We start from the raw sequence: 25,493 nt of genomic DNA on the forward strand, positions 1-25,493 counted from the left end.
AGGTAGGCTGATGGGCACCTCTCCTGGTCCTGTCATCTCAGCCCTGGTCTGTGTAGTGTTAATGCCATGGAGAGGCTGCCAGAGTGGTTGTGTGCTGAGGACTGATGTGGCCTAGTATAATTAGCGCAGAATTTGCGCCTGCTGTGCTGGGGGTCTTATGTATTTGGATGACCCCCGTCTCTTTCATGACCTTGCTCCACAGGAGCTGCTGGACTACAGTGCTTTGCCAAATAGCAACATAAGAATTCATGTTCAAATTAAAACCTAAAATTGTTTTTGTTGCAGTAGTTTGTGTTCGATTTTTCCCAGAATTATTGGCTAATATTAGCGCTTATGCCAGACGGAGAAGTAATTTTTGTTATTTTTTTGAAAGTGCTTGTCTCTGTAAGTGAAGAGATCTTGTTGTTTTGAATCAGTTCAAGAGGAATAAGTTGAAAAAATACAGAGAGCAATGCATGCAGCCTGCTAGTATTCAGAGCATACCTTACAATTTTTTGCATTTCTCTGCGATGAGTGTTTGGAGGAATATTATCGTGTCATATGATCCCTGGTAATAATGTGATGGTAGTCAGTTTTTCACTGAAAACACAGAAATTTCATACTGCAAAAGGACCCAATGTAATTTTTCTATGCCAAGAAAAGTTGTTAAGACTATATCCTTAGCTGAATAAAGAGGATTCAATTATGTCTGTGTCATAATTCCTAGATTAAAAGATACATTTCTTTTCAATTCCATTCATATTTGGTTTAAAACCACAGACACTGGACTGTCTTGTTGATGGTTCATAGTAGGGATGACAGCCGTACCAGCTAAATAAGCCTGTAAAGCTGTATGTTCTGTATGGCAATGCTTTTGAAATTGATAATAGAGCTCTCAATGTCCATGAGAAAACGAAACTGTTTGAATCTGTTTTTAGAAGTAATAGGCTGCACATATTATGTACTGTTTGCTTGTCTATTATAAATTATTACCAATAAACATAAGTGGGAAACTGTTACAAATATAGCCCTGAGCAAAAATTGACACTGTTTGAGAAGACAAGACTTCTTTACAAATGCAGATCATATGTTTTATCCTTAAAATATAGGAAAAAATGGGTCAGAGATGAAAACTACAAAAAGGCACTGTATATTTCAATGGTAAACATACTGCATCACAAATTAGAATAGAATATTTCAGTATTTTAGCTAAAATCACTGTAAGGGATGTAACTGAATGTAAATGGTAATGGTAAAAATTTTTAAAACCACCGACAATATTTTAAGTTTGCAGTTTAGACATTTGGTTTTTTACTTTCTAATTATTTGGTGACAACGTCATTTGACTGGGCCTTTGGTTCGTGTGCTGGTTTATGTTTTTCTTTGTATTCTGATAGTTGTGCTTTGTGATGTTCTTCGACATATTTAAAAATACTAACACGGAACTTTGAGCGCTTAGAAATGTGGAGCAATTCAGAGCCTGGTCACTCTTCACCTTTACCCTTACGATTGATTTTGCTATGCATGTTTCCTTCTCCTTGTTAGAGATCAGATGCTGTATGCCATAATATTCCATGAAAACAGGATAGTTGAGGGTCCTCAGTTATTGCAAATTATTTCTTCCTATTTTGTGGTACTTTGCAGAACTGAAACCAAAATACAGGGAGAGTTTGTAGTTTCCTTTGCAATTGATTCAGTTTCAGTGCAGAGACTGCATGCTGCTTGATCTCTCCAAACTGAATGATGAAGTGGTGTAAGTTTTACCTGTGGCAATTACTTTTTAATGTTCTCTGATTCTTTTCAGTGCCTAGTCCAAATACCTTAATGAACTCCTTAAAAACACAAAACTTGCATTGGGAAACTGGTTAATATTAAACAATGATTTTTTTTTTTTTTAACTAAATAACAAAGAAAATACTTGATATTGTTAAGTATGTCATACAAAGAATAAGACTGAATAACTGTCTTAGTTACTTATTTTAATTTTTTTTTTTAAAGGCAGTTAAAATTGGTAGAGATTTCATCTGTGGATCTTGTGAAAGGATAGGAGGTTCAAAGTCTCAATAAATTGAACTTTAAACTTTTTGCACTTCTTAATGGCAACTGACTAGCTTAATCAATAGAGGAGATAATGTTTTGTTTTACTTTATTTGAATTCTTAGACTGTTGCAATTATTTATCTTTTGTCTTCATAGTTTCATATTGACGTAACTTAACATCAAGAAAAAAGGGCCCATCTACTCCCTCCCATGAAAACTTGCACAGCCCAAGCAGTGGAGGGCCTGGGCGGAGAAGTTGCTGCATTCTTGGTTTTGGCCACATTGCCAATCAAACAGGGATATTTCTGAAATATTTTCTGGGTAGTTTCAGCTAGGCATAGTATCCCCTGTAATCTTTTTCTGACCAGTATGCTGCTTCAGACTACCCTGTCCTTTATCCCAGTAGTAGCTGCAGCACACTGGTAAATGAGGTGGCTCCTGTAGGGGTCTGTAAACACGTTTTAGGGTTCCCATTGTGTACATATGTAAGGATCATATTGTATAAGCCTTAGTTCAAAACAAAGAAATATTGTGCACAATGCTGCCTTGTAAAAGCCTGTTTGTAAGGACTCAACAAAAATCAGAATTTCTCAAAGTTGCAGAAAGTGGGGCATTTTGTCTAGTTTTGTTTTATCTGATCAAAATGCTTGTGACTTTAAAATTGTTGTGGGTGTTTGCTACCTTCCTTTCTTCCTCTGTTCCCACTGACCCATATCCCAATCTGTCCTCCTAAGTAAGTTTTCTGCTTAGCCCCTTGAAAACAATGACACAACTAGGAATATCAGCTAGAGCGTATCAATATTCTAATAGAGTGGAAAAGAAGGTGCTGTTTTGTATGATACAGAGTAGTGCACAAGAGCAAGCATCAACGGCCAAAACCTGCGAGCAGGTTGTAGCTGGAAAGCCCAGCCTTTCGGTGCTGCACCTGAGCTCCTGGGGATGCAACACCTGAGACAAGATGCAGGAGGTGTTCCTGGTTATGTGGAGCCTGCATCTTTTCCTTAACCTCTTCTGCAAGGCTAACAACAAATTTAAGCAGTCCTTGTGCCTGCTTTATCCGCAAGGGTTAGGATTATATCTGTCTCTGATGCAATTGTGCAGCGTGGAAAAAGCTGCTTGTCCTTTACTGCCATTCTTGAATATCCCTTTGGAGAAAAAAACAATGTAAAAGACCGATTCTCAACTTTGCATATTTTGCTTTTCTCTCTTCTTTTGTAACTCCTCCAGCACTGGTGAAACTTTAAAAAGTATGTGAAGGTGATGTGCATTTACATCAATAAATGTGTAAGAACTTTGTGTATGCATTAGTAGTGACTGGAATATTGATACAGAAAAGGTAATCCATGATATCACTCTTTTCAAGAAGAATTTAAGTTTAGCTTCATTTCTATGAACCAGATGAAAATATTTTTTCAAGTATATATCCTACCTAGGACACTCTTTTATATTTTATAGGATGCCCAGAGCTACTGTAGATATAAAACACAATTTCTGGTTATGAGATCTCTGCATCACCAAAATGCAAATTTCACTCCTGAAAATGTAGGCCATTTACTGAATAACCTAGAGAAATATATGGTGAAAATGTTAGTTCTCATGTATTCAGATTACCCCCTTCAAAGGTTTTCCTTGGGTTTTTAATATCCTGAAAGTCCCAGTTCTGAGGCAGTCTGCAGTTCAAACTTCATTTTCGGTTCTTAGAGTGAAGTCATTTAAATAAACAAATAAAAGTGGCACGTCATGCGTAGCTTGTGCCAAAGTACGCCGTGTGCCAGTTAGAATTAATTTTTATGAATCCTCACGTATATGAGTTTATAATAACAGCAATGCAGATACATATGCTTGTCCCTAGCATCTCTGATGACACTTGCAGTACTTTAAACATGCACAAGTAACATCCCAGCACGGTTCTGACCTGTGTTTATTTTTAGTATTTCATGAATCACCTTCTTTAGCTGTTCTTCTTTTTCACATAATGAAAGGCATATAAATCTTATTGCTAAATAACACTAGGATACTTGATAGTAAAAATAAAGCCCCTCCTCTTTTTCTCTGTGAATAGCCAGATGGATGTGTTTACCCTTTAGAGAAATTTAGGTTTGATATTTTTGTTATGTTTTGTTTTCTTCCTGGTAATTATGCTGGCACTTTGCTGATCCCTAGTTGTGCATTATTACAATGGAAGGTGACAATTTGATTGTCTTCAGTTGGAGAAACAAGTAATTTTATATTCACCAAGCTGTCAGGTAACAGTACCTCATAGTACTAAGAGCTCCTGGCAATGTGGTTTGGCACCTATATTTAAGTGCTTTGATGCTTCCATAACCTCTACTGTATCAGAAATATTTTGCCTGCTAGAAATGTTTTTAGGCTTGTAGTGTAAGGTTTTTATTAAAAAGACAATCTGTAACTGAGCTGCAGAGCCATTGTTTCATGTTACGTGGAGGTACTAATTAAGTAGTTTAGTGTAACTGGCCACAGGTGAGCCTGCAATTGGTACTTCATTTCACTGTATACTGGGGTGCTCTATTTGACTTAGAAATGAGGATCAAAAATATGGAGAGGAGGGAGGAGAATGGGGAAGGAGGGGAGAGAAATCTGACTGTAGATAAAATATTTCTGTTCTGAATTAGGTGGTGCAGAGAAATGGCACATGACCTTTTGTTTTCACACCTGTAAGATTGAAAATTAACTGTTTAACTCATTATGTGGAATCTTAAGCACCTCCTGAAAATTAACTGTAGGAGGAAAAAAATGTAAGAATACTGTATTTTACCATTGGGAGTATGTATCTCAGAGTATTGAAAGGATTTAATGAACCTTTCGGGAACTTATGCCCATCAGGTTTAAGTGTGGTCAGGAAGATTTCTAGTTACTAGAACAAGTTCTTAACTGGCTTTGTAAGGAAAAAAATAAATGTGTTCTTGTCTTTTGTATAAAGTCTCAACTCGAAGTCTAAACATGCTAAAATAAATTCCTTTTAGTATTTTTAGGCATCCTTTATCAAAACCATTTATATAATCATTCAGCTAAACAATTAAGTCATTCTATTCCATAAAAATATGTGAACTAAAGCTTATTTATAGCAACCATTGTTTTTTAATTTTATTGTTAATGATTGCTTTTATTTATATTGTATATTCTGTTACTTGCTGCCTAAAACTACAAATCCTAATAAGTTGCTGATGGATAAATTCTTGGCATGCTCACTCTTGCTCCCATAGTTATTGGTAAAGATAGCTGGAAGTCTGTACTGCCTTTTTTCTTTTTCTTTTTCCAACAGTAAGAAATTGGATACCCAGAGACACATGGTGTAGTCATAGGACTTTAAAGGCAGTCATCACTGAGAAGCTAATACCAACCAATTAAACAGAGGTGGTTACGTGATGTAACATTATCAGGAGAAACAATTCATGAGTCAAAGCATTCCAGGGCACATGAGCTCCAGTCCAAAGAACAGTCTCAAGCTGTTTAAATAAAGTGACAGCAATATTGTCAGCTAAATATAAACTATAGAAAATATTAACTACAGTGACTGAAGATGAGCACATCCCAGGTGCTAAATGACTATTCTTTCACTGCCCTTTACTGCGTTCAATGTGAGTTCACCTTAGGCATTTTCAGTGAAAGCTCCTGGTAGTGAATAAAGAGAATGGAACATTTAACCTACTAGAAGGGTAGGTTGTATTTTTAGCATTTTATGAATCCAAATAAACACTTTGGATTCTCACTGAAAAGTCATGAGGGGCTGTGAGGCTGTTTTGCTGCATGCATTTTAATGTTTTTGACAACTAGATGAATAGACAGGAACTCGTTCCCCAACCCTAATATTTTACTGAGGCTGCACGGCTGAGAAGGTCACTATAATGGCAGAACATAAGAGAAAGGCTGTCCAAAAAAGTCCATTTAGCTCTCACATTATTTGATTACAAATGAGAAGAAATACCATAAAAATTGTTCCAAACCCTCTGGGCTTTGAGGAAGTCTGAATCTGAAGTCAAACTTTGTGATTTGGATGCGTATCTATTAGCAGAAGTGTAATTTGTCTGGATTGGAAAAACAAATGCAAGAATAGCTGAGTGTGTATCTTGGAAGCCGTGGGTGTATTGCTTAGCTTGATGCTTATTTCAGCTAGAGATTTGGGTCCTCAGTTAACGTTATAGCTGTCATTTCTTGAATCGTATTTGCTTCTATCCCTCCCCCCACCGCCCTTTTATTTCCAAGGTGATTCCTGCGACTACCATAATCTCTCTAATCTTGCAATGCTGTTTATGATCTCTGTGTAATTCTTGTAGTATTCCTGCAAAATGAAGCCAAAGGAGAGCTTGAGGGAGTTGAGCTGGTTTGCCTAAGGCCTTGCTGTGACTCAGAGACAGAGCCAGGAACAGAAATTGGGAGATTCTCTCCCATTGCTGCCTTGTAAATTTATACGGGTTTTGTGCATAGGGATTCATGCTGGGGTGTGGGGCCCCAGGAGAATGGAGTCTTTTAATAACTGTTCACTTGCGTTACCAAGGCTCCTTGAAAACAGATATGAGATTTCATAATTTTAGGAAATAACTGTTTATTCTAAAATGGCAGTCAGATTACGGCATTAGATTTACAATGAATTATGTTACTGAGTTATGCCTACATAACATTGTTTTACAGGGGCAGAGCTGCAAAATATTTTGGCTGTTGGCAAAGCATTTTCATTTTTCTTTAAGTCTATCTGAGCACTACTGTAACTGGTATCTTTATACAGCAAAAATAGAGATCAGTTTTCCTGAATGTTTAAACTATGCTAAACTGGTTCACATCTAGAAAGAAGTAAGGTGTTCCAGTAACTTCTATGCAACTATGTCAGTGTGCCCCGTTCTACGTCAGGCCTGTACTTTTATAGCTGAACTTGCACTGCAAAATAGATTGCATAAAGGCTGCTTCATGGAGATGCTCTTGAGTTTCAGAAGGGTTTTGAGGATCCATGAAAGACACAGGGCTACCAAGTGATAAGGTGTGCCATAGGTATGAAAGAGGAGGATACTGTGGGCAGTGCAGGCAAAGAAGAGTATACAATGCATTTAATTTATCCCAAAGCTGAGTGCTGATTTGTAAGGGAGGGTCCTGTAAGTCACCTTTAATATTATGAGAGGAGTATGCACATTTGTTGCTCTTTTAGAAGGTGGGGAGGGCTAAGATGCTGTGGCTGAATTTTACTTTTCATGAACATCAGGTTAGCATAAAAGTTTAGAAGGAAACATTTAAGAGGTTATGAGTACTTCTAAAAATGGTTTCTCTTAATTTATTTAGTTCTGGAGTCACCAAAGCACTTAGACATGTGCTTAACTTTTTGAAACCGAGTAGTCCAATTTGAAATTAGTGGACTGCTTGCATACTTGCAGTTAATCATGCACTTAAGTACTTTAATCTGGCACTTTGGGGAAAAGGAATGGAGTCTGTTCATAAAAGCTCTGTAAGCGAATGTATTTCTAATCTAATCTGATTCCAATCTACTGCTGGAGCTCTAGACCTGGGTTATGTCTATACTGCAGTCACTAAAGCAGGATGAATTAGTCCATCTGAGTACCAAGCTACTGTAGCTGGAGTGCTATCAGAAATGAGCGTGTTTAAAATTAGTTTGGATATCTCAGCATTACAAAGCAGTCATTTATGTGGCTGCAGTGTAGACATGCCTTTAGGTTTATGAATGCTTTGTGAGGGTGGAGCAGAGAAGCTGGAGTCTCCGGCCAACTACGAGTCTGCTTTGTCATATATCTCATTGTTATTGCTTAGTTTATATGTTTCTGAAATAGTGTCTGGGCTATCACATTGTTGTTATCTGTGTTAATACTTTGTGGCTTGATTCTGAAATGTCTAGCAGCTAAAACACCAGGTCTAGCCATAGTTTTCAGTGTGACATTTAATCATTTGAGCAGTCAGCAGGGATGGAAGATTTTAGGCTTTGGAAGCCTTTCATGTCAGGAATATAATCTAATTGTTTTGAAAAAGAAGATATACATTGTTTGAAGAATTTGAGACCATAGAAAAGCCTTAGACAAAAAAAAGCATTATTATTTGTAGTTAGAAAGGTATAACACGCACTGTCTATAGGAAAAAAGGAAAATCGATGTTTGAGAATCTGACTGGCAGTCTTCATTAGAGCAGAGAGAATTTCTTCTCTGGATTAAAATAAAAAATCATGTCATATATATAGAGAACAGTGCTGTTTGGGACTGTGTTTAGTTTTATGTAGGTAAAAAACCATTAGCCGTTCAATTTTAGCTTTGCTACCTTGGTATCGAGGCTGACTGAAATTGGAGTCCCATTCCTCAGCTTTACTGAGGTTTTGATAAATGATCCCATTCTTTTTCTGTCTTGAGTTCAAAATGAGATAGAATTTATTCTAGTTTTGGAAAATCCAAATCAAGCTTTATTTAATTCTCAAAGTTGAGTAGGTGATAGGACTTAAGATAATTAGGGCCTTTTCCAACCTTTCTTCATACCCATTAGGTATATTTTCCACCTTTAGTGATTGCTGTGTTCAGCTAATCTGCCAATTTAACCAAAGCAACAATTTCACAATGTAGTTTTCTTTCTGATTGTGTGCTGTGTAATCAATATACTGATATAATGTGAGTGTAATTTCCTCTCTTATTTTATCTCCACTGCACAGTATTATAAATAAACAGCTAAAAAAGAAAAAAGAAAGAAAAGCACCAAACAAATCTGTTGCATCTTCTTTTAAGATTGTACCACTGTAGACACTTGTTCTAGTAAAGTAGAATTGGACCCACTTGATTGCATTTAAATTTTTCATGCTTCAGCAGTTTGTCTGGGAGCACAGTAAAGAAAACCCCCCGAGCGAGGATAGTTTAGAATAATAGAACTTGATTTTGTGTATTATAGCGGCACCATTTGCGCTGCTGTAGTTAGGGTTGTGTCAGCACTTCCATTATAAACCCCTGTTTGCAGGGGTTATAACTAGGGAGATATTTTTTATCAAAAATTTTTTTTAAATCATTTGAGTGAATTTAATTGATAATAGGAGAAAAAATAAAATAAAGTATAATGGAAATTAGTAAATTTCTAATACCTTTTACAAGGTTTATTATGAATATCGGTGTTCGGTTTTTTCTTTTTCCTCTCACCAGGGATTTTAGCAAATGCATTTTGAATATTTTAAATGTAAAATTGGGAAGTTATTATGGCTTAAAATTTGACTGCTATTCATACTCATATTTTAATATTAAAACATTTTAACACAACAACCTGTTCTGTGGTTTAATGTTATCATAAACATAAACTACTCTAATGGGCCAGATTCTTCTCCCTTTGAATTTCATGAGACCTGGGAGTTATTGGCTGAACTCTGCCTTTGGATCTGATGGAGTTCCGTGTACAGAATTCTCCCATTTGAGTAAAAACAAACAGGTAATGAGTGAAAACCTGCATGGAGTAATTGACTGTGTAACACCCAGTCTCAGAGTTTATATTTACTCTGTCTTACTGATTATAAACCCAGGCATAATCAATATTTGGTGCATAACCTGGCACCCTCAGAAGACAGGTACACGAGGTATATTGATTGAGTTAATGATTGTGCTGGGAAAAGAAGGTGGAGGGCTTAATCTAGCAGGGTCCTAGATCTCTGTCCCTTTTACCCCAATGTTTAAAACCTAGCAACCAAAAACCTGAAAGGTACCATTAAGTGCTGACCTCTGACCATAATTAATGCGCTAAATCTTGCTGTTTTAGCAAAGGTTTTGGGGAAAATAGAAGCGAAACACCCCCCTCAAACTTATGCCGTGAGAAGAGCAAGTGCCTGGGAGGTCTGCCTGAGCTTGTCTTTCTTTTCAGGCTCCAGGACTATAGGTAACTGAGTAAAGTGCAGTATGAAAACGTGTCTGACCATAACACAGCAGTGGAGAAAAGGGATAGGTGGAGCTAGAAAGCATTTGAACCCTGCTCTTGGTCCGTTCTCTTAGTCTAGTACAGAAAAAAGATGCTGGGCATGGCTTGAGATTATTAGTGAATGCAACTTTGTCAATATAATTTTATTTTTAAGGTTAACAGAGTCCCCTTTTCCCTATGTAATCAACTTCAACAACAGGACATGAATAGAGATTTTTATTTAATTGTGTTTAAAACATCACGAATAAGAGGAAAGTATATTAGCATATATGGCAAAGAAAAAGTGTTTCCTCTATAGTGCATTACCAGTAGATGGTTTTATTGAATGGTCACTTGAGGAAATACCAAAAGCCTGTTTATGAAATGGAGGTGAAGCCTTTCTAGACTAATTATATTCAGCATGTAATTTCTAAACTTCAGTCTGAATTTTGATTTTCAATTAACATTCCCAATTTGAAGATAATTTTCTATTTAATGTAATTGCAGGAAATAATTTATTGGCTGATTAAGACTGAGGGCCCAGCCTTCCTTAAGAAAACAGTCCCTAACAAACCAGCCTTTAAAGCCAACTCATAGCTTTGGACAGATTCAGCCTATTTTTGCAGCTGCAGAGTTGTGTTTAATTAGGATTGTGCACTATTATTCATTGGTGCAGTTTGTAGTTGAAATTATTCTTAAGAGACATTTTCATTTCTAGTTTTGTGTCATGATTAATTTATGGTGAAGAAACAGCCATAGCTATTGCTTTTCACAGAAGCTCGTTCAGTTTGAAACAGGAACGAGATCTGCTGAGAAGGTGAAAGAAAGGAAAATCCTTTATTGTGACTTTCAGTTTTCATGTCTGGTTTTCAAATTGCATAAAGCGTTGACTTACATTTTCATCTAAGTGATTACATTAACATGACTATTTTAATGAGAAAAGGGAAAGTAAACCTTTTATTTTATATTGGATCATAGTAATTATGAACCAGAACCTTTTGAAGTACGTGCAATAATGCTGGTTGCTGAACTCTTGGCATGTTCTCTGTAGCATCAACACAAATTCTTTAGTGTAGTAAGAATGTAATATACGGTTTAAATTCCTCAGTTCTGCTTATTGGCAATATTAATATTAGACTCCCACTTACACTTAGGCTCCCCTAAAGAAAATGCAAACCTTTTTTCCTCCCACCAGTATCAAGCTTAAGAGGCCAGATTATCTCTATTTACAGAATAGTTATTCTAAATAGGTATCAGTGTTTTAATATGTTTCAAAGCACTTCAAAGCTTGTAATACTTTCATATAGAACTGTGCATAATTAGATTAGTTGATCCTATATTAATTTTTTTTTCACTGTAGGATACTAAATCTGAACTCCCTCATTAATTGTGAGAAATTTAGCATTAGCTGTTAAATCCTATGTGAAACACAGGCTGCTACGTAAAAACTACTGTTTAAATTGGAATTAACTTAATTATTTTTCTTTGCACTTGATATTTCCTTCACTGTAATATTCATGAAAGCATGTGACAGATTTGTAAATTTAACTGTTAGTCTCAGATTTCCAGACCCTTTAATCAGTATTTATTTGTCTGTAGAAACAGTACTAGCAAGTTAATGATTTGCTAATTTGAAAAATGCTCATGTGGTTTCCTATGTTAACTGATTTGTGCATTTTTAAAGAAATAGTATGAAATCAATTATTGTTAAAAAGCAATTAAGGTGAAGATCTTATTCCTTAGTTTCTCGGCAATTTCAATGTCAAGGATATTCTAAAGTTACTAAAACCTGGGAAAATAGCTGATATATTTTAGCTGTCTTCTTTCAGATTTATTAATGATTGTTTTAACAGTTGCAGTTAATCTTATTAGAAATTTTAAACAAAGTGTTTTCAGATTTTGAGTTGAAGTCAGTTATATTTTCATATAAGTGCAGAAACTGTGGTGAAAGCTGTGTTTGCATACGAGATGGTAGCAAGAGACCATTATTAGGAAAAGACATTTAACATAAATCAATGCATTTATTCATTACACTTTTAAGTCATTTAAAGTAATTTGTTCAGCTATATCCTGTACTCAATGCCTAATATGAAATTAAACATAATTATTTTAGATTTTTAGTTCAAACTGTAAAGGATATTACTCAGATATTATCCATCCATTCAATAAACCATTCAGTTTTAGAACACTTTTCACATGAACATCTCGAAACACTTTCCAAAAGGTAAAACTGGGTAAAAATTTTAAACAGGTTAAGAGCAGATGCAGCTTTAAACAAAGAGCAAAAGGAGTTATTTAGCAGAATTTGAAATGGATTTTAAAATTCTCATCTGTGTGGAAAACATCTTCTGCTTGCAAGGAATGAGGTTAGGAAAGCATGATGGATTCTCTCATTTAAACATTTGCTTATAACCTTAAGATCGCTCATGGGAGTAAGAGTTTAAAGACTTGAACTCCTATGCAAAATCAACATGAAAATACCAATAAAATCACTATTTTCTTATAGCTGGAGAAAATTATATTGTTTGACAAGTCTAAATGAACAGAATGACATCATATAACTTAACCCTGACTTTGGCTTGGCATCAGTGAATACTTTATCTCAGTGTTTCGGATCCAGATCCCCCAAACCTGTACTTTTTAGAGTACTTTTGTCGACTGCATATGATTAATTTTAACTGTTGTAGGCAAGTGTGCCTCCTGTCTGGTTTGTTTAGAGGACTGTTTTGAGCTTGATTTTTTTCATTTAACACCAATGTTTTCTTTTTGTCTGGTTTTCTTGTTTTGTAGAAGAATGTCTTCCAAGCAGGCTACCTCTCCATTTGCATGTGCAGCTGATGGAGAGGAAACAATGACCCAGGACTTAGCATCACGAGACAAGGAAGAGGGCAACAGTGATCAGCATGCGACCTCTCATCTGCCTCTACATAATGTAATGCACAACAAACCTCACTCTGAGGAGCTACCAACTCTGGTCACGACCATCCAACAAGATCCTGAGTGGGATGGAGTCATCTCAGCCCAACACAGAATGGTGAGTTTCACAGTTCTCACAGTGGCTTTCTAAATCAGTATTGTAAAAGACTGTTCACTTCCATTTTGAAAGACATGTTCAGTGCAATCCTTCATGTGTGTAAAGCTTTTTAAATGTTAAAGTGTCGGTGTCAGTAATAGATCAACATCAATATGGTGTAATTGTAAATTACAATTGTATAATCTTCTTAAGTATACAGGTCTATATGAATGAGGTCATTTGATGAGTTCACCTTCGGAAAGGAAATGCATCTATTTATCATGTTTTCATTCATACCTTGATTTATGTCATAACCTCTTTAGCTCATATATTCAAGCATTAATTTCTGACAGGAGGATGTAGCTCACAACTGTTTATCATCTGCAAAGTGTTGTGCTGAAGGAAGAAACTTTAATGTATTTTTTTACTTGTCTCTCAGAAATAGAAACCACCAAGTCTAGAATATTACAGCTTTACACCACAACAAAGAAGCTGGCATTTTAGGTGACACAAACATCCTGCTGTATTTATAGGAAATTACAACTTTTTGTGGTGGGGAAAGGTGTTTATGAGTAACTATGTCATGCTTTTCTGCTCTAGATCACCAGTTTGTATATAGGTGATGTTAGCAATGATCAGAATTATTATCTGTATTCTCTTCAGTAGCCTACATAAAATTATTTGCAGTTGTAATTCTGTCTCTGCATCCCCAAAACTCTGCAATAAATGGGCAGACTGAATGAAGACTGAATGGGCATAGCATCTCAGTCAATTTATTTTCTTTGCATGTGTTCCTGAGGAACAGAATTAGGGTACGTGGAGCAGCCAGGTGTTCTGTAAATTTAGAACATCATAATTCCAGACTCTCCATAAAGTGACTTTCACAGACATTAAATGCACACAGTTAATTTAAAAAGAATACCCTGCCTTTTCATAAAATTTCTTCTGTATTTTTATTAAATGTCTATGAGTGGATTTTTTTTCAGCCAATCTTTTTTTTTTTCATACAAATCAGCAGCTTTCAATAAGGTTGAAAACCAACAATTGTAGAATCTTTTTTGACAGCTCTAACAATAATGAACTTATTTCAAATTTGACTAGGAATAATAATTCTAATGCATTAATCAATATAGACACTGGAATTCTTCATGCATATTGCAATGCCTGGAATTAATTAAATAATAGCACTGCAATAATATCTATTTTGTTAATATAGTGTTGTTTTTTTTTCTTTCTAAAATCCAATTGATTCCAAAGATCAAACCAAACTAAAAAAATGCTACCTAGTCTGTAATGCACAATTTAACCCAGTGCAGAACTTTCTGTCAGGCCTAAAATATTCCTAAGTATTTGGGCTACTGTCATGAAGAAGGCAAAATTTCAACTGTAAAAATAGCTTTAAAGAAAAATTATTATAGGTTAGTAATTTGGCAAGGTAGGTTTTAAGTTGTACATATGGCTTCTATGCAGAATTCTCAGATGGAACCTCATTTTGGATGGAGAGTCAGCCTTTTGCCCAAGTCATGCGATAAGCACGTCAGAATAATTTTAACTTCTGTGTTATCAGGAGGACAAGCGGGATGCAGAATAGAAAGGATTGATCAAGTCTGTTGAGGAAAAAAATAAATCTGTGAATTCATCAGCTACTTTCCTATTCATTCAGAGGCATGCACACTCTGGGAATTTTTTTCTTAGGACACCGTTAACATTGATAAAATGACTCTGTGTCCCAGAGAGAAAGGAACTCCTAGCCTCTAGGAGTCCCTCAAAACATTTGTTTTTGATTCAGGCTGTTCCTTGGACCTGGAGTAATGCTTAAACCAAAATGACAGAACTTCTTGCAGTATGATCAGTTGTACTCATTTGTATTGCTCTGAAGTGGGTTTACACTTACAGCAACAGAGTGCAATCTCTGTTTTCTTTCTTAATGCTGCACTATTATGTTAACGCTTGCTGTACCTCTGGACAGGCATGAATCAATACCCAGCTTATCATGTTTCAGAACAGGTGCATAAACTTTGCTTGAGTGACTTAGCACTCTGGTTTTCCTCTCTCCTTTTTTCAGTAAATATTCCATCAAATATGTAGATGAATGTCCTGAAAATCATTAGGAGTTTCCACAATTCCCTTGATTTAAATCTGGTGGTGGATGTATGTCATCCTTATTTAGGTAGCTCTTAGCTAACCCAAACAGATTTTTTTGCCCAGCTCAAAGCTGGGTATAATTTACAAGGCTTGGCTAGAAGTGAAAGCTGAAGTTCTAAGGCATGCTGTTTGGTTGCACTTGAAAGACATCTAAAATGTACAGAGCAAGGTCCCAGTGTGTTTGCAGTTTAGGTGAGTTAGATGACTAGTTAGATCACGAAAGTGAAGTGATCTGAAAATTTTTTTTCTCCTTGAGGGACTGTCATTTAGGGTAACTTGTTTGATTTTTTTTTTTAAATTATTTTTTCCCCCCCTTACTTATGTCCTTCATGAGCAAATCTGTAAGTCTCAATTAATTGCATAAAGTTCCTCTGAAACACCTCAGTCTCCAAGCAGACATTAATATTGCTAAGAAAGAATTCAGAGGCGCCTGCAATTTTCCCGATGAAGGCAATTTCGTACTCCTTTAAGGGAGGATAGGAGTTTCTTTCTAGAAAGACAAATTCCAGAAGGTGGGTTGGGCAATTTTGAGATAGGTGCTGTGGTAGTGACGGCTTTTCTACTTAATAAAACCAAATTCCCAGAAGGTAAGCGCTTTCTGACCTTTCCCAGACGGATCCTTTCAAAGCAGATTTGAAGAAGCACCTGCTCATACCATTTACACTGAAAGTAAAGACAGTAGTGCTGTCATTAAAATGCATCAATAATGTGTGTTGTCTGGTTTTAAGATAGTAAATTCAAAGAATGCTGTGTCGACATATGGGGAGGAAAAAATTTCTCTTTTATGTGGTACCTAATTAAGGGCACAATCCTGCATCCTTTATGCCCTTAAAAATACTAAGGAGTTCGCTGGAATTTGTGAGAACACACAGTATGCATCGTAACATGCTACGAGGGCCGTACAGATCTTAGGTGAAAAAAAGATACTGTAGTAGGGCAATTTGACTGAAAAAAAAGATTGATTTTTTTTTCCCCCCCAGCATTTATGGTATGCAGCACTTTCTGTAATATAAGATACCTTTAAACTACATTGTGTATTATCATAAAAAAACCACACTGGCTAGAAATGTTTTCAAACTTTCACTCCCTTTTGATATCAGGCATTGCTTTCCACTGAGTCCTTTGTGTATTCTGAATGTCTGGAAGCCAAAATATTTTGTTTTAACTCCCACTCTATAGTATTTCCCAGCTGTGTACTTATATGGTGTAATAAAAGGATTTAACAAATGGGAAATAGCAGCTGCATTTGGAAATTCCCTTTGTGCTCCCTTTTCATTTGACAGATTCAGCAATGTGTAACAACTGTAACGTCAGACCTGTAATGACTTACACTGCGAGATTCGTATCACCAGCCAATTTGATGTTACAGTGGGGAGAAAATAAAACAACCGAAAGATTTCTGTAATTTCATATTGCTGAGCTGAAAAGATTATATGTGTATTTCTAACTGTAACTTAATATAAAAATACCTGGACATACGGGTATTTATTGCTGCCTGTAGTTCTACTAGAAAATGAAATCTATTTTAGGCTAAGGGCCTATCTATTTGCTGTGGTAAACTGTAGGGAAGAGGGCGAAGTGGTACTAAGATAATGAGGAAACTATCCTGCTTTCTTCCATGGACAGGCAGTAGCAGGCAAGAAATACAGACAAATTTTTATATTGCATCCAAAACCTGGCTCTCCTGGGGCAACAGACTGAGAGAGGATGAGGGGGGAAAGCCAACAATACTTACTTTTGCTAAATTTAATAGTAACTGAATTGTTGTATCCCAATAATATGTTTACTAGTAAATATGTAAAGAAATGGAGAATCATAATTTGAGCTTTGTTCACTGGGGAACCAGGAATGGTCCCCATCTTCACATAGAGCCCTGCACAGCTTGTGAGGTAAATTATGAAGGTTTTTTTATTTTTGCTCTGAAGTATCAGGAGAAAGCAGTGCCAACAACAAGATAAAAAATTAGACGGACAAGTGGCCTGATCTTCTTTGAGGAATAGGATAGTGTATTCCCATGGCTGTAAAGGCTAGACGTTGGCCTCGTGAACAATAAATTTGAGCAGCTTTAACCTAATGAAATCTGGAATCTTTCTCCAAATCGCAGAATTCCCCCCCTGCCCCCAACAGTAAAAAGAAGAGAGAGGCAAATTCTGTTCCCATCCCCAACACCAATATAACAATCTGGTAACAGACAGTGTTTGTGAAGAACTCGCAGGCACTGTGCCGATCACTACGTATGATGATGTATCACTGCGATGGTCACTGTACTCTTTCCTTTTCCCACTGATATTCCTCTCCTGCCCACCACCGTAGGGGGTATGTAGACAATGTGTGCATGCACAGAATGAGGGCACCCACATCTTTTTGCTCTACTGTTACTTGGAACGATGCAGTGAGAGACTGTTACAGGGAACCACAGCAGCAGGTCAAGTCTAAAGGATGGGTGTTATTTCTCTGTGACTGAGGAAAAACACACACACATACATATACAAATACAAGTTAATTACCTCCATATATATGCTAGTTTCCCCATACATTTTGTAACATCATTCAGAGACCCCTTATATTTAGAAATGAAATGTATCTCATTGGATTTTATCTCAAATGGCAACATCGACATATATTTCATAATTATGTCAAGTCTCTGTCTTTTGTTGACTTCTTGCCAAAAGAGTGAAAGGCTTGCTACCTTTCCACTGTGTCTGCACGTATGTCTCAGCAGTACTGATAGCAGATTTGTATAGGCAGCAGAAAAAGTGAAGATCTCTTAATGCCGTATGTATTTGTTCTTTTAAAAATAATTTTGAATCACCGAGTATCAAATTTAACTTTACATAGCTTTAGCAAAACTACTGGCATCAGAAAGGCAGAAATAGGTGGTATCCTGAAGGTCTTAATGTTTCAGTGCTTACTGTCTCTACATAAAACAAGCACAATCCTGTCGCTCTCCCTCCCGCCTTGTTATTAAGTTCTCTTGTTGAAAGTTCTTCCCTTTAAGGAAAATAAACTCAGGTTTTTAGGAAAGATCATTGGAAAACATTTACACACACTAAACACTGTGAATTTGTTGTTATATAAATTCATGACTTCAAATTCTCAAAAGTTATAGATACAATTACATGTTTTGAAATTTTATTTTTAGTTCATTTACAGGCTGGGTATGAGCATATAAAATGCATCAAATAGAATTGCCAGAGTTTAGGGCATTTATGTATCTGCTGAATTGCTCATGCAGCTGTTATTTACATGTACAAAGCTGAGTTTTGTGATGATCGAAAGCAATTCTACTGTTCTGATATTATTTCTGCATGCCAGGTAGTGCATCAGAATTTTTATCTAACTAAAGAGATAAATACCTTCATATGTAATTGCATGGGTACAAAGTTTTGGCTGAAACTAAAGGGTGTGAAAAAGCAGATGATATGATATTTTATTTTTCCATAAAATAGACTTCTATGAGAAATATATTGCGGAGAAGATAGAAATAATTTTTTTTCAAGCATGTTGTTTTGATTCAAAAAGCATTCGGGTATGTGCTTAACTTGACTTTATTAGGACTACCAGCAACTATAATGTTAAGCACATGTCTAAAGGTTTGAAAGATCAAGGACTTAGTTTTACTAGCTTTAGCATAAAAAGATGTTTACGTTTCATATTTAAAATAATAAAACAATTCCCTAAAAGTGTGCAGGATAATGTGCTTAATGGGGGTGGTGAAATACAAAATTGACTTTATTTTAAGAAGAATCAAATAATTGTTGTTTTTTGCATGCCTGTTGTATTATTTTCATTTTGACACTGTATGATTTTTTTTTTTCCAAATGCATGGTCTATTTTAAACCTTTCCCTATATTCTAGGGTGAACTGTGTTTAGATAGAATTAATCATCACCTGAATTCTTCACAAAAGACTTGTAGTTTATGTTCATCTAAACTTGTAGTAATTTTATTTCTTTCTCTCATTTTAACATTTCCTATTTTTCATAAAGCAATTTCTGAAAAGTTTTTAATTCACTTCTGTATATTGACATGAATTTTTTCAAAAGTAGAAGCATTAACACGCTCTAAATTGTTAAGTTTTTTTTTCCTTGGGCAAGAAGGAATCAGGTATGCATGCTGATTAACACACTCCAGTCATTAACATGTGATTATGTGGGCTGCATATTGAGCACCTGCCAAAAGATAAAATCCAGCACTTTACTGCATCTGTGCAAGGACTTTTTGCATTTCTTTTGTACTTTGACAGCTCAAGAAAAAACAGACTTTGGTATCTTTGTTCAGCATAATAAAACTGTGTACATAAAATGTCTTCATGGAGGAAGGAGAGATACTACATATATTTATTTTAATCTTTGAGGCCATGAAAAATCCAGTGACTGAGACTTACATAGCACCAAGTGTAATATGAATCTCCTAATGTACTGTATCACTGACATTCATATACAGTTTACAACATTCCTGCATGTTTATAAGGATTATCTGTTCTGGGATTCAGCCAATGTTATTGTAATTCACAACAGTTTTATGTGATACCTTTATGTCTCATAAATGTCTTGTTTTTATTTCAATCTTCCAAATGTTTCATCAGTGTTTACCTTAAAGAAATACAAGTACTCTATGCAGCAGGCTGGTTTCCTGCATGCATTCCTCTGCAAATGCTAAAAGGGAAACATAAAGCATGTAATACATGTCATGTAACTATATACAGAGAAGGATTTCCATGTGCATTTGATATTGCTAAAAACATAAATACAAATTTTATTTTGATATTTACAATAGATCTAGTTCTAAGTCGGACAACTAAGATGACCTAACAGGAGGAAGTTGGATATATACAAAGTGGTCTGGAATATCCAAGCCACACAATCCTTGTTTTATTTGGCAGCTTTTGACAAGCATACATCACAAAATATGTGTCTTTATTTACCCAAAAGGTAAACAGTGCTAATCAGCTGGGACTGATCACAATGCATCTTCAGTTTCAGTTTAGATGAAAATATGTCTAAATACTCATTCTGTAAGTGGTTCTTCCATTACTTTTTCCTTAATAAGAGCATTTAACTAAAGTCCAGGGCATAAAGTCTCAATATTGTTGTGATTTATTACCAAACCTAAACACAGGGAGTTAGGACATATGGTATTTGGATAATTAAGGAAATCCTTAGCATCTAACTCTTACAAAAGCACACATGAGTTTATGCATATCATTTGTGGGTGAGTTGATTGCCATATAGAAATTGATTGGTCATTGTATTTAACAATTTTGAGGTGACTTTCTATTCTGGAATGGAGCAAAAAAACCCATTTTTCACAGATTTGGTCATTTGTAAAGAGAAGGGTTTAAATCACATGGCTGAAAAATTGTAACCTTCTGAAATCTCTCTACCCAGAAGTTGGTGTACCTGGATTCATTTGGTTTGCTCCAACAACCGAATATGAAGGGATTGCTGCAATTAAGTGGTCATGTTTTACATCAAACAAAAAGTCCCTGCCTATTCCTTCCAAACAGATATCTCGTCTTGCAGTGGCCTGTTCATAAGGCCATATTCGTCTCATATATATCTGATTATTATGTCATCTCATTTTTAAACCTTTGATCGAAACTAAAGTTTTTTTCCTGTTTTTTTTCCTTAATATAGCATATTATTTCTTGTCTTAGAGCTAGTGCTTACTGTTGTATTGTTTCTTCTTGAGGTTTTTAGATGTGTATAAAAGGTGAAATACAAGCCTTTTACAGATTGTATTCAGCCTATACTTTGGCAGTGAAATCAGTGTAAGTTTTATCAGAGTAAATGCTGAGTTAAAGACTTGAGGTTTTATTCCATTGCTTGCCATTTGCCCTCCCACTAGCATAATTTGCTGAGACTTTACAAATGATGTTCTCTCAATAGCTCATAGCAGTCATTCTCAAGCCTTGGATTTAAATAAATCTTTCTTAATAAAACTTTTGTGTTTTTTTTAATCGGATGAGAATTGGAAATGATAACTTAGATTTTTAATTTCTCTTAATTCTATTTAATTAAATTCCTCAAAATGGGAAACCTTATTTAATGTAGTGATTGGAAATGATTTTGTAAACATTTGCTTTCATTATATGTTAACTCCAGACTAGTTCCAAGTGCCAGCATGCCTCTAGTACTTGGAATCAAAACCACTCTGGATATCCAACTTTCCTGGGGTGTTTACATGTGTCCCATTCAATGCAGAGACAGATAAATATCCCTTTATAACAGAAAAGCCTCATCCACATGGAAATAAGCAATTCAGCTAACACATTTTATGTTAGTAATATTTGCTTGCTACTTCTTCTTGGCCATTCATCCTGTGATTTCAGTTGAACTCTTACAGAAACAGTTTTCTCTCTGGCTATTGAGTAGGATTGCAGTCATCAACTTTCAATCAAAGTTGACGGTAGCTATTCTTAAATTGCTAACTAACACTGTGACCCTGATTTTGTACAGCCCACAGTTTCCGTTCCTGAGTTTTCCTCTTTTCTCACCTTCAGAGAGCTTCTCTCTTTGAGATGGAATCTATGCTCCCTACATGAAACACAAATGCCACCATAAAGGAATTGCGACGTCTCTTTATTAAAATCCGCAGCCTCGTGCACTCCCCACTTCTAAGGCTCCCGACCAGAGAATCCAGTTCACCAGACTGTTGGTCTGTCCTTAACCCTTACAACGATCCCAAAGAGAGATCTGTCCCAAGCCAGATCTCCACTCATGACTGTGGAGTCCCCAAACTGAGATGTTGCTTCTGAGCCCCCAAATGCAGCCCCCACGTTTTGTACTTTGGCTATTCAGAGGAAGAAGCAAGAATATTGAATCTTGAATTTAACCCACAATCTTTCACTGATAGAACTGTCATTTTGTGTGTGTTTGCTCTATTTTGGAAGTGAAAGGGTTTAAAAGTTGACGCAAGTTGGCTCATGATTCAGTTTTCAGATATTGCTATAAACATTAGCTTCCTGATAGGAAAAACACTGGGTCAACTTTCAATACCTTTATTTACATAATTTACAGCAGTACTCCTTCATTTATCCTGTTAGAAGCAGTGGGACCACTGATGGTAAAATGAACTACTTAAACTGTTAGAATCTAAATACACAAGAAAATACATTTTTTTACACTAACAAGAAAATTATGATTATTTGCTCAATCCCTTTTCAACAGAAACATCTAAGAAAGTATAAGGATTTTCCTTCCTTCGTATAGAAACTAAGCAGTGCTCTTTTTGAAGAATTTTACCAATGTAACTTGTGAAATCTAGTGAATGTACATGCTAAAAAAATCATTTTCTCAGAGTAAGAGGCATGCTGAAATATCTATACATATTATCTTAATGTAACAGTTTTAAAGGAATTATTATGGAGTGTGAAGAAAATACCATGTATGTAGTCACAAAGAGTCTCCCTCTTTATTTATACCAAGCTGTTGTTTGTAATTATTCAGAATTATTTCTGCTGTTAGCAAAACTATATTTGAGCCATTCACAGCAACTTTAAAAGGAATGGCCAACAGGCCACTCGTTTACACCAGGCAGCCTGGAAGGCTGATGAGGCTAAGGACGCTGTCGTTGGACCACGTATATTCCAAGCAAACTTGGGATTGGTTAAAGAAGTACGCTGCCCCTCTAACATAAAAAAGGCCAAGGATAGACCTAGGAAAACCTTTGCCATATTGCACTGGAAGTCTTAATGTTGTTTTCTCGTTGACATGCGAGTAGAGGGGGAGGTAGAGGTTGTAGGGGTAAGTAAAAGTATGATTTCATGCATGGGCTATCTATCCCTGAGTGAGCCATGCATAGTATTTTAGTATTCATGCCTTGCCGATTTCTGGTTTTCTGTCTTTTGTGCATTTATTTACTTTCCTCTGTTTTGTCCACTTTGAAACCTAATCCTTAAATTTTAATGGCTATATATAGGTATTTAATCTGTTATAATAGGGACATTTTGTCAAAATACTAAGCACAGTGGATTGAATGATCTGTAATAAAATTTTGTCTGTGCTAATGGGCTGGCAAGGAAATGTAGACAGGAAAAATGCCCTTTATTTACCTTGATATTAAACCCCAAGATTTCAAAAATAGACTCAATTTTGCCCCTGCTGAATAGTAAGCAGCTGGAATAGTGATCCAGACTGAGTTTCTGTCTTCAGCTGCTGGGCAGTAAGATTTTCTGGTTTAGTCATCTCTGCAAATAAATACCTCTTCAACTTAAAACATTTTTATATCTCACACAGTAAGGCAAAGAAGAAAGCTTAAGATGTAAAACTATCATAACATGCTGCTCCTTAAGCAGTCAGATTTATGTCTAATTTTGTGTAATAAGCTATCTTCAAATTCTATTGTCTGCCAATTATTAAGGGCTAGTCTGGAAATGCCACCATTCTGGTGGGCAGAAATCCCTGTGCCATAACCTTGTGTATTCTGGTATGGGCATAAATGGTTGTTCTACAATTATCCAGTATTAGCATGTGAGTAGGAGGATAGTTTTATAAGTCTAGCAAAGGTATGGTGGGATCCTGAGCAATCTGCACCAGATGTCACTTTGGATCAAACTGAGAAGAAACTCACTTTGCTATGTTATCTGCAGTAAGCAGTACTTTTACCTAACACTTTCTGTTAGGGCCGAATTCAAAATTTTACAAACATAGCTTTTTCTTAAATTTCTTCTTTTCTAAGCACTCCATTCTTATTGTAAGTAAAATATGCTTCAGATGGACATAATATTTTGATACTGAAACTTTATTAATATGTTGATATTGTTCTATTTCTTGACTGGAAATTGAATTAATTCTAATATAGCCAAGATTAAAAATGTGTAGGGTTTACTGTGATTGAATTTCATCAATGTTGGATGAAGAAGCATGCTCTCTGCATGGACAAAATCTTTTGTCCATAGACTAAATGTTTGCTATTTATCTTATTATAAGATATTTTCCTTTTTTCCCCTTAATTACATGGAAATCACTGAAATCAGTAAGAATAGCACACCTTGAAAAATGCATCTTTCAAAGGGACTGTCATGTGTTGAAGGTATTATTTCAAGTTTAGATTTAAAATGCCATTTTACAGAAATACATGAATATTAAACCTGAGAATTCAGGGATGTGTCAGTTGTCTAGTGTATTATGTAGCTATTGGATGAATTTGGGCACCGGATTGTGTTCAAATACCTTAAGTGGACATTCATATCAGTCATATTGTCTTGCCCATTTTCTTATTATCAGTTAAGCTGAGAAAAGTTGACTTGCATGGAGAATTTTCATCAGTGCTGATGGATTGCTCAGCTGGATTTTGCAAAATGAAAACATTTGAGTTGATCTTGGCTAGGCACTTGTCTTTACCTCTTCTTCCATGCTCTTGGAAAAAGCATGAAAAATGCCTTTAATAGCATCCTTTCTTTCCTCTCTTCATGTCAAACGAACTGGGGCTTCCTCATTCTGTAAAAGGTGGCTTCATAAAGCATCTCAAGGATAGGATCTCTTTCATTATTGAATCCTCCCATATTCAGAAGAACCAGGTTCTCCTTTCCTAACCATGAATTTATTTTCTTTTCTATGGTAAGAAACATGGTGGTCCTTTTCCATTCTGGACTCCAGATTTTCTAGTGAGAGTACCTTATGCATTAAAGCAAAAGGACCAACAAACAATTTGTGAAGATGATCTACCTCTTCTCCTAGACAACACACATGATCTACTAATCTCTTTTCAGAGGATACCTGGGCCATAAGGATGTGTTTGCAGTTACATTAGGAGGGTATCTGCATGCTGCTTGTGAATGTCAATGCAAATTAATTTTTCATAGCCAGGCCTGCATCTGATGTATGTGATAGTCTTTGATGACACTTTTGGTCATGCAGTAGGTGAGGTGCTGGGACGTAAATGTGACATGCTGGGATGTAAATGTGACATGCATTAGTCCGCAAAAGATTATAAGATCCATGAAGCAAATTAAAATCCTTCATAAATTTGCTGCAACCTTTATTTGATTTTCAACAAACTGAATGCTGCAGTAACAACTTCCCTTCAAATACAGTTGAGTCACCTTTCTAGAGAAAATATAACATAAATGCTTCCCTTGCCCCATTGTTTTTTGATCTGTCTAGTTTGACATGAATGTGAGGTCAATATAACCTGTTCATATGGTTGGAATAAAAAAGAAAGCTGCCAACAGTGATACATAGGAGTAAAAATATCTAGTCTGATTGTGTAGCTATAAAATTCCTTCTGAAGCCTTTTCAATGTTTAATTTTAGCTACATTTTATTTGTAGGTTATTCACAAATTTATCTAGAATCATAGAATGCATGGGAATTGGTTTTGTTTCTTGTAGATAATTGTACATGCAGCTGATTTAGATTTTTCTAGCTGAGTTCTGCTATTATTAGATAAGGTATTTACACTGGACTGGTCTACAGTTTTTCCATTTGCCCATTTAATCCCTTTT

The 25,493-nt window shown here is 35.8% G+C and overlaps 1 protein-coding gene across 6 annotated transcripts in view; it reads left to right on the forward strand.

Moving 5' to 3' along the window:
• SOX6 (SRY (sex determining region Y)-box 6) overlaps positions 1-25,493 on the forward strand; it is a 375,092-nt gene that overhangs the window by 127,149 nt on the left and 222,450 nt on the right. For 5 of the 6 annotated variants that reach the window (XM_009328553.1, XM_009328554.1, XM_009328559.1 and 2 more), the window contains one exon: positions 12,678-12,921. In XM_009328553.1, coding sequence (XP_009326828.1) covers positions 12,678-12,921 — 244 coding nt within the window. Of the gene's footprint in view, positions 1-9,348; positions 9,429-12,677; positions 12,922-25,493 lie in introns of those variants that run through there. The other variant, XM_009328558.1, reaches the window with a different exon arrangement.

Source organism: Pygoscelis adeliae, unplaced genomic scaffold (genome assembly GCF_000699105.1).
Source record: "Pygoscelis adeliae isolate BGI_AS28 unplaced genomic scaffold, ASM69910v1 Scaffold166, whole genome shotgun sequence".
Lineage (NCBI taxonomy): Eukaryota > Metazoa > Chordata > Aves > Sphenisciformes > Spheniscidae > Pygoscelis > Pygoscelis adeliae.